Genomic DNA, 10,782 nt, shown 5'->3' on the forward strand with positions numbered 1-10,782 from the left:
TGTTTTTACTGTTTTAAACGAATGTTGAAGGAAAAAGAGACATCCTGTTTAATGTATGTGATGGAAAATCTGTTATTATCTTCTTGTCAGGAAAGAGGAGTGATGTGCTGTTGATGGAAAGTCTAGCAGGACGGTGACACTGCTCTTGATTAGAGACAAACACATGGACTGAGACCATTTTCCATTTCTAGCTGACTAACTTGTTCTCTGGCTTTATTTTTTTCTGAATCTGAATTCTGTCATTTTTAAATTTGTTTTACATTTGCTGACAAACAGCAGAACACGAACCTGAGCAGGAAAATGCTCCTTTGGTTTGGGGAGTGACATCACAAGGTCATGTGAGGATGAGGTGGTGGTTTGCTCTGTCAGGACAGCCATTAATGTTGCTGAACACGATGCTGCTTCATGTTTTCTACTCATTTCAGACCTTACCTTCTTCTTTTGATACCTGCACAGACTTTCCCTTCATTTAACATGTAAAACTCAAATAATTGGGTCAAACTAAATAGAACTGAATGTTGTGAGTTGAGTTTTAGCTTGTAAATAAACTAATGAAACCAAAACATTTTTGCAAGTTTTCATAGGGGTAGACCGGCCTATTTACCAGTCGGCTGATACATCGCACCCATACTCCTTATATATTGCGTTGGTCGATTTCCAGTACCTCTTTAGTAAAACCCATTAAAAAACAGGCACATCCGTGGGCAGCCTGGTGCTGATGCAGGATATTTTTTAGCATATACACACACTGGCCACTTTATTGGGTACACCTTGCTAGTACATTTGCAAAAACGAGCCAGTTAAATAGCCAGTGAGTGCACATTTACATTCTAAACTGTCAGATGAACTTTATTTATAATGCACTTTGCAAACAATAACATTGACCAAAATGCCACAAAAGCTGTGTTTCCTCTTTAGGAAACTGGGAGGAAGAAAAGGGGCCGGGAGATACGGTGGCTCAATCCCCTCAGCCGTTGTGTCTCCATCCAAAATCGCCCTTTTCAGGACTTTGCTAGGATACCCGCATATAGCAGTGAGTGATGGCATTGATCTGCACCAAAAGGCATCCACAGACATTAATAACATTAAGAGTTTGAGTCTGTCAAAGTATGACGTCCATTCAGGGGACGAGGTGAGCAGCTGTGTGATGTGAAATGTGGCATTCAAGGACCAGACAAAGCACAGATTTTTTACATCACTCTGTGAGACCACTAAGTGGCGTGAACTTGCACGTTATGGGGGGATTTCTGCCTAATGTTTCTGCAAAGGTTTGGTAAAATTACACAAAAGTTCTAATAATGCAAATGGGGGTAAAATCAGGATAGAATAAAAACAAATAGAAACGACATTAAATACATAATAAAAAAACAGATACCACATGTCAACATGGACGAGTTCTTGTTATTTTTGCAAGTGCCTGTTAAAATATGTATTGGGAACTATTTGACGTTGAACCATGTGAACAATCCCTTTCTAGGTGATACATTCATGTGCAGAACAAACAAGTTGTAAATAATTTTTAAACCTTTGAAATTTCAAACACTGAAAGGAGCATCACTTTTCTCTAATTATAAAAAGTTCTAAATATTCAGAGAATCTTGATAAATACATGTGTGGAACACTGTACCAAACAACGGTTGCATTGTCCTTACATGCAACATTGTCTTTTGTCCTTGTTCAATAAACCCAAAACATAACTGTAACAATGATGAAAATCAAACATCTGCAGTCTTAGGGCTCTTCTCCCAAACACCAATACAAAATAAACCCCATATTTTATGTTTGGTTCTGACGAGCTTCCAGAAACCACTTTAGAGAACACGGTTCACAGCTTTATGATTGACTGAGACAAAGTGGAAAACTGTTGTATGTTCTGAGGAATCTGGTTTCGAAATCCTGAGCGGATGTTGTGTCATCAAACTACAGAGAAAATCATCCAACTTTCTTTCGACACAGCCAAAGTGCACCTCCTGTGATTAAAGTATGTGACACCAGTGATGTGCAGAGTGAGCATGCTGCCACCTGGACCACTTCATCATCAAGACACTTAACCACGTTCTGCACACAGTACAACAACATCTGTTAGTGGTTTCAAAAACCCCATCCACCAGTCTGCCCCTGACAAGATTTAATATGAAATGAAAGGCAGTCTTCATGATCCAGACACTTTCAGACACGATGAAATGAGGTGAGTAAAAATAATAAAAGTACTGGTTGCACAACTATTTGAAGTATGAAAGTAAAAGTAATATATTCTAAGCAAAAAGGTCCAACAAAGAAAAACCCACGCCATGACTACAATATTGTTATATGAATATGTTGAAAACTTTGGCATACACTAGAAAACTCTTTCAGCAGCAGAAATGATTTGAAAATTGATCAATTTTTGGTGCAATGCTAAAACACTAAAGAGCAAGTCACCCACTACCAGAGTTGTACTCCGTCCACTCTTCCTGTTTGAAAAATGCACCAAAAGAAGTCGTCGTCTGGTGGACCAAGAGGGCAGCACTGCGGCAGTGACTGAACAATACAAAACCCCGCTTCTAACAAGCTACTAACAACTGTGCGCACGCACGCACACACACACACACACACACACACACACACACACACACACACACACACACACACACACACACACACACACACACACACACCACTTGGATGGAGAAACAGCAACATGCATCATAGTCTGGAGGATTTCTCTCTACCTCCTTCACCAGAGGAAAGGGAGGAGGACTTTTTTTTAAGAGACAAGCAACCCTGAGCCGTATCGTTTTGTATCAACTCAAGAGTGGCCTAGCCAGCTGGGGGCGTGGTCAAGACTCAGTAGTGCAGCCACGTCATACGGTACCACTTGGCAATGGCTGATTCAATTTCAAATGTGGAGCAGATTTTTAACCTGGGGGGGGGGGGGGGGGGCACAATAACAGTTTTAGGCAGAATATTTATATTTTAGATCAGATGCATTAAAATGCCACTCGTGTATTCTGTTAATCAGCAAAAAACGTTGATTTGATGGTGACTTGTGAGAACGTGTGTTTGAATTGATGAATGATTCAAAGCCGTGTCATCAATAATCTATTGGAATATAAATATTAATCCAACAGATACAAGAATCTGTGAAGTCAACAGGTGATAAAACTGGATATCTGGACAGCTTAGTAACTATTGTACTTGTATGGTTGTCATTAAGTAAATAAAAACAAATTAATTTCCTGGTTGGACTGTGATGAGGTTTGTGTTGTATGTGAAATGGGTTGAGTACAAACCAAGATGTCAGATCAGTACCTGGATGGTGCAATTTATCTAGATAGGTTTTTTTGTCTTTGAGTTTTTATGAAAAGCTGGAATGAAATAGGAGCAGAGGCTGCTTTTAAAATGTAAGGAGTAGAAGGAAAAAGTCAGCTATAGGTAATCACTCCAGTATAGATACCCACAGTTTCTACGAATGCCAAGTAACAAAGTATTTGTACTTTGTTACTTGACACCTTTAATTTTAATTTAATTTATTAGCTCTAGGTCATCATTGTCAAACGGCTTGTGTCTCGTCAGCGCTGGGCAACATCAGTCCAACTCTGACCGGAGGGAGGCAGTTGGAAAATTACAGGCACTCAAGAGTTCGAGAGGATTTTGAAATGTTGCAAAAAATGTTTGGAGAATAAGTTCATTTTATGTCAAAGAAGCTGAGTCCAGATCTGTCAATCAGTAACTAAATATAAAATGATTTATCTGGAAACAGTTTGGTGGTTTTGGGTGATCTGGATCAGAACGGTGGCTGAAAGCATCACCCTTTCATTTCTTCTGCTAGTAAATATTAAGTGGATTTTTACATTTTTATACTAAATGTCATGTTTTTACTTTTAGTTGAGTATTCCAACACTAGTGTGAGCTCAGACAACAGACAGACAGTCATGAGTCATTCCAGGAGAAAAAAGAGAGAGGGAGTCTGTCTGTTTCTGGGGAGGGAGGTGTGTAAACAGGGTATCTGGAAAGCAGGAAAGGAGGTAAAGATGGAGGGTGCTGCTGCGTTTAGATGGCCATGACTCACTTTTAATCGCTTACAAGCTCAAAATATCTGCAAACATGAGCGCAAACACACAGTCACATACTGATGTTTCCCAGGCCCATCATGCCGCTGCCACACTTCTGTTTTATTTGCAGTTATTTTTATTCTGTTGCTGAATCATTGTGTTTATGAGTCACACCCATGAATCATCCTGATCCAAGAGAATTTGCAAAAGCAGCAACGGCTCATGTTCTCAATCTTTCTGCTACATATTTCTGTTCACTGCAGACAAAGAAGGCTTGTTTTTTTCTCTCGTGTGTGTGTGTGTGTGTGTGTGTGTGTGTGTGTGTGTGTGTGTGTGTGTGTGTGTGTGTGTGTGTGTGTGTGTGTGTGTGTGTGTGTGTGTGTGTGTGTGTGTGTGTGTGCGCGCGTATCCACATGTGTTGCGTGCATATATTTGTGTGTCTTTGTGGGCAAAACCTTAACTTCTGTTTAACATAATCCTGACTCACCACCTCTCTCTCTCTCTCTCTCTCTCTCTCTCTCTCTCTCTCTCTCTCTCTCTCTCTCTCTCTCTCTCTCTGTATGCCTGCCAGATCCGCCTATGTGCTGTACCCCCCCCCCCCCACACACACACACACACACTCACATGCACACACACCCTAAACTCATAAGAAGTATGAATTTCTCAAGTTCTCTCAATGCCCCAGGGCACAACTCTAAACTAAAGGGGAATAATAATAAAAATGTGCGCAGAAACCTTCCTTTTTATAAAGTCATTTTTTTCTGAGCTGTGTATCTTGGCCAGCTTAAAATGTTACAACACAAAATCATCCTAAAAACCAGCAGAGAAGGAAAAGTAGAATAAATTGAACAGAGAAAGAAAAGATGTCCTTTGTTAAGAGATAAAAATTAAAGATAATATTTTTTAACCATTAGAGACATTACAGAAGGAATTATGACCACTTCTTTTAGGTTTGCGCATGCATGCACATCTACACACTTTCACTTTCTCACTGGCCCTACAGCATGTCAAACATCTGGAGCTAAGTTAGAAAATGCTGAATGAAAGAATCTTAAATAATTCTGGATTGTTGTACGACCGTAACCACTGGCAAATCAAAGCAGGCCTGCATGAGTTATACATCTCTGGCTGATTATCCAATCTATAACTTTGATTTGTTTGTTTATTAATGTTCTAGAGGTTTTGCACCATACCCTGCTCTGTTAAGGCACACCATATGTCTTATACCACAATTTCAATCTAAAAAAAAAGAAACTATTCAAGGCCATAAAATGCTTTTATTCCCATTTGGTTCCTGTTTTCATGTGGCACTGCTTATCTTCCTAAACTGATAATTCTCTGTGGCGCTTGGGGTTGAGTATTCAGGTCACTGAGCCAAAATCAGATGCTTCTAAAAACCAAATTCTTAAAGGTAATGTCTGATTCTCAGGTTTTAATGTATTTGTAGACAATAACTCTTGTCCTGCTGTCTTTTTGTGCTGCAATTGTTGCTGCACTGGTCTCTAGTTTTGCAAGTGTCTAGACAAGTAGAATCAGAGGTCAGCTTAGGAAACACTCACTGGCTTTTCCCACCCGATTGTTTCTTTGGATGGTTTTTCTAAGAGGACTCAGTTTCCAGAATCAAAATGTTCAGGTTCATCAGGAATTTAAAGCCTATTCTGTTAAAGTTTGTTATGTTAAATTAGAATTGTCCAAAATCAATATCAAGGGGTCAGAGCTGTAAGAAAATCGGCACCGGCTGTCAAAACATAACTGGTGCAACATTGAAAATTAATCAAATATTAAATAATTCAGACAGAAACATAAATAGGGCTGCACGGTGGCACAGTTGTTAGCACTGTTGCCTCGCAGAAAGAAGGTTGAAGGTTAAAAACTTGGCTGCGGCCTTTCTGCGTGGAGTTGCATGCTCTCCCCATGCGTGTGTGGGTTTCCTCCAGGTACCGCGGTCTCCCCCACAGATCACAACATGCCCTGTAGATTCACAATTGCACGTCGTTTTGGATAAAAGTGTTTGCCAAATAAATAAACATAAATAGTTAGAAAAAATGTCTTAAAGCAACACTTAACAAGTTTCCCGCTTCTCCCTGGAGATTGAAAACATAAATGCAACTGTCGTAAACAACCTTGCCACTGCTTGCTGTAGCTAGCTCTAAAAACACGCTAATGCTAACGCAAGCCAACTGATACTTAAGGCATGAAGTAAAGATCCACACTCAATTACTTGTTTTTTCTAAAACCCAGCGTAGATTTGTTTTTACCATTTAAGCTGACAAGTTTCAGCTAACACTGTAGTCTTTCTCAGAGCCGTGATCGGCTACAGGAAGGCTACAGTGTTAGCCGAAAATCGTCAGCTTAAAACAAATCTACTACGCTGGGATTTAGAGAGAAAAAATTCATGGAATTTAACAGATCACACAGAAGGAACATACAAAAGATCCACTCCATTGGACAAAAAATATTATTACGTACAAATCCAGTAGCAACAAAGCCAGCTCATCATCAGTCTGGGGATTTCGTAGCGCCCTTTAGAGTCCTCAAACGAGTGTATGCCACGCTGATGTTCACTTTGGTTTTAGTGCTTAGCTTCACCTCCACCTCACCTCCTTTAAATTCCAGGATCCACCATGATGTGAACAAAAAAGTGAACGTCTTCTTGTGCTTTTTATTGATGGTCAGATTAATTGAAAGCTAACTGCTCGCCTTTATATGATTCACTGCCACGGTAAACAGCTATTGCCGTAAAGCAGGTAGAGACTTCCCATGCAGAGTGCTACAGTGTTGTCCCATGTGAAGGAACTCAAGTTTCTGGCTCAAGAACCACTGAAACCAGTTTAAAAGCAACAGCTTAAAGTGTTTACACTATTAAAAAGTCTTGCTTTAATCCTGAAAGTGAGTTTTTGTTGTTTATATTTTTCAGCTCAGCCAGCAGCCAGATCCACTTCCTTCCACCACACAGATCCATGCCGGTCGCAGCCCGGCAGCCTGCTTCGCAACGGATCCAAGAGCCACGAACACACACACACCCCTCACACACAAAGTCCTCAACAAACGCCTCACCTGCATTCTCTTCAATCCCATTCTGTCAGAAACGGGGGAGCTCACAGGCACCCCAAGCTGGGCTCGCTCCCAAAGGGGAGCTCATCCAGCTCCTCCTCATCTTCAGCGGGACCCAAGCACAGCAAGAAACTCCAGTCGAACCCCTCCATCACGTCACAGAGCAGCAAGAGGAGTAAGAGCAGTTCAAAGAGCAACAGCTCCCAGATTCCCACCGATGGACAGGACGGTGAGATACAAATACAGATACCGCCGGAGAACAGGAGGAAAAACAGCCTCATCCCTCTTTGAGGCTAGAAAATCCTCTTTTTTTGTTTATTGTTCAATGTAACATTGCCTTTTGTATAATGCTAAAGCACATCCCGCCTGCCTCTGCTTTTTCACCCAGACTGCTGTGTTCACTGTATCCTGGCCTGCCTATTCTGTGAGTTCCTAACTCTGTGCAACATCGTGCTGGACTGCGCCACCTGCGGCTCCTGTGCAGGCGACGACTCCTGTTTCTGCTGCTGCTGTGTGACAGAGGAGTGCGGTGACTGTGACCTGCCCTGTGACATGGACTGTGGCATCATTGACGCCTGCTGCGAGTCTGCGGACTGCTTGGAGATCTGTATGGAGTGCTGCAGCCTTTGCTTCTCCTCCTGAGGTCTTTCTGAGGCACCACCGAGTGGCGGTCAAGCATCCAAAGGCCCCAAAACAGACACTCAGTAAATCAGCTTCTTACCTGACATAAGAATAGCTGTGTTCCCTATTCACTTAATACCAGCTGGCTCTGCGTTGTGTCCAGTGCATCCTACAGGTTTACCAAGTAAAAGTTGTGGCAAGTTACTTCTTTTATTGATCAGAATACAGTAACTTTTCATTTCGTGCTCTGGCTTGGCAGTTGGTTTGTGCTGCAGAGGGAATTCCTGCACTGATCTGCAGACTGAGCTTCTGGACCCACTCAGAACCAGCTATTATTACGATGGAAGCCCCAGTGCCATCTAAATTACTGGAGTTCTTCAAGCATGCAAAATGACCTCTAAACGCAAATGAGAAAATGGCTCCATTTAACCGGATTTTAGTGTTTCTGTAGATAAGAGCAGCAGAATAATGGGAAAACGGTCGCTCAGATCTCAGTAGAAGCATAGTATGTCCTCCTGTCCTTGGCAAGGTTAAAGTCTTCCATTCTGATTGAACACAGTGGCCTTTATTATGTTAAAACACATAAAGTGGGAGATTCTGAATCTGTCTTTGTCCTTGTTGCATTGTACAAAACAGGAAACAGAAAAGTGGCTTGTGGCAATACTAGATTTATTTTTTGTTATGCGTCTTTCTGCACAGATTCACAGCAATGGACACAGTTTTTACTCTGACATGTGAAGGGAGAGCTTTCTTCCAGATTTCTCCTCATTTATTTTTCAAAATTTGTTTACTTTTACATTTTATTGAGAGTCTTTGACCGTTTTCAGCAGATTTTTGTTTTTTGCTCGTCTAGTAAAGGAACTAAAAGCCATCATCTCCATCTTTTTTAAATATAATCCTCCCATTCTCTGGGTGGGAAGAAATGGTTTCGGCTAAAGCTTTAAGTCTTGATATTTCCAGCAGGTTTCTCGCCGTTCACCAAATCTCCATTAATCCTTGTTTTGTAGATTTTAGTTAAGATATTTGCATTTCTCCTCTAAATGTGAAAAATCACATTTCTGTGTTATCAGGTTTCGCTAGGCTCTCTGTAAAGCAGACGTTGCTCAGCATTGAATTTAATTCCTTAAGTGAGAATCTCGTGAAATTATGCTAAGCTAGATCCACGCTTGCCATATGAATGGTACAGTCTTGATAAGAGGCCCAAACTCTCATATGCTATGGCGCACACCTTCATTTCCCCTTAAACCAGTACCCCTTGAGATGTCGCATAGATCAGTTGTGCATTTTAAAGTGACTTGATACAAATCTTTTTCCTTCGATTAAATTACTTTAGAGAAATCCTTTTTATTCAAAATGCTCTTCACTCTTTCCAGACTTTAGTTTTTATACCTTTGTGCATAAATTTAATGCGCTACACTATTGAGGGTTGCAGTTTAGCACATCAGATGAAAATAGAGCACTCACTTAGTTCTCAACTTGATGGCACCAAAACACAACATGCATGATGTAATTTGCTGCTTTACAGTCACATAATTCAAAGATTTACTGTTAAATACGAGTCAACCCGGAAGAGTTTGGAGTTTTAGGAAACTGGTTTAAACTGAATCCTGGACAGTGCTGGAAGACATGCAGCTCTGGAAAAATGCATGAAAATATGAGTGACATTTGTTTGTGCGTGCAAAAGTGCAAATAATAGTTGTGATGCTCCTGTTACGGACCGGTTCTCCGTCACCAGACTGGGAGTGAATTGTGATAAATGTCTCTGGTGTGTGCAAAGTCATCTCATGTGCACGAGAAAACAAAACAAAATTGGTTTCCCTAACAACATTCTCTGCAAATTAGATGACAGATATTTAAAAAATATCATTTGTGTCACAAGATCTCTGTTAATGCTTTCATATAAGGCTGAAGGTTGCACATTTCAAAATAAAATCAGTAGAAACTACCATGGAATACTCATGTCTGACAACTGTTTGACATTATAAATGGTTTAGCTTGTCTTTAATACAAGAAGCAGACTTGACTTGGTCTAGTGATGGAGAGCAATTTCTAGATATAAGGACTTTATTGTTTTTATTAAAGCCACCACCATCTCTAAATGTTACCCCTGTATTAATTCAAGGTTTTGATACTGGAAAAGGACAAGTATATTCTCAGATATACCTGATCAGTATTATTAGTGTTTTGTTAAATCTGCATACACCTTTGACTGTTTTTGGACTTTTGTTATTTTTGAGTGGAATTGATAAATCGGTGCGAATAGCTGGCTGCTTATAAAAGTCACCTGAAAGACCCAGCAGAGACTCCAGTCCACTGTAATGTCGTTCTGTTTACATTACCCAGATTTAGTTTGAGTTACTGTCCTGGAAGTCACATTCAGATTTCTTTGTTTAATACTGAATAAACAATGTGAACTCCACACTCTCCCTTATGATTTTTTATGATATGAAGTTGTTGCATGAAATGCTTTTGATTATAACAAGACTCGGTTTTTAAAGTTTTTTTTTCTGATTATAATCAGTCACTCTGAGTTTCTCATGCAGGCCGAACATGGAAATAGTCTTCTACACCTATCTCCTGCATTAGCTGATAGAAAACAGACAGTGAAAATCTCAGATTTAAAATTGAATTAGCGTTCACCAATCTCACAAAAAGGAAGGCTGGAATCAGAAACGGACGCCTCGGCTAGTTTAAGCTAGCTAGCATTAGCGCCTTCACCACATGACAGAGTCCCCTTCAGGCTTGTGTTCTCTGTGAAGATAACAGCATCCACGTTGCAAGTCAGTGGTAGAGTTACGTTGCTGTCATCCAATCTGAGGTGAGATGTTGAAATATCGGAAAAATAAAGCCTGGGGCACACTGGAGGAGGATGCACCGCGCAGCGTCACGCCCGAGATTTTGAGAAGCCAAGTGGTCACACAGGACATGTCGCGCCGCTGAGCGCTTCTCGGAAAGTCATGCGATAGTCGCAACATCACGCGGGACTTGAGAACAGGAAGCGGGAAGTGACTATTTATACATGATCAGACTTTCCGTCGTGTTTTGTGAGACTTTAATTAATTAAAAATGGGTA

At 40.7% G+C, this 10,782-nt stretch overlaps 1 protein-coding gene across 3 annotated transcripts in view; it reads left to right on the forward strand.

Annotated features, from left to right (window-relative positions):
• mdfi (MyoD family inhibitor) overlaps positions 1 to 10,128 on the forward strand; it is a 34,102-nt gene extending 23,974 nt beyond the window's left edge. For all 3 annotated transcript variants that reach the window (XM_015959567.3, XM_015959568.3, XM_015959569.3), the window contains exons 4-5: positions 6,952 to 7,317; positions 7,477 to 10,128. In XM_015959567.3, coding sequence (XP_015815053.3) covers positions 6,952 to 7,317; positions 7,477 to 7,730 — 620 coding nt within the window. In that variant the 3' untranslated portion in view covers positions 7,731 to 10,128. The remainder of the gene's footprint in view (positions 1 to 6,951; positions 7,318 to 7,476) is intronic.
• The last annotated feature ends 654 nt before the right edge of the window (positions 10,129 to 10,782 follow it).

Source organism: Nothobranchius furzeri, chromosome 3 (assembly GCF_043380555.1).
Source record: "Nothobranchius furzeri strain GRZ-AD chromosome 3, NfurGRZ-RIMD1, whole genome shotgun sequence".
NCBI classification, from domain to species: Eukaryota; Metazoa; Chordata; class Actinopteri; order Cyprinodontiformes; family Nothobranchiidae; genus Nothobranchius; species Nothobranchius furzeri.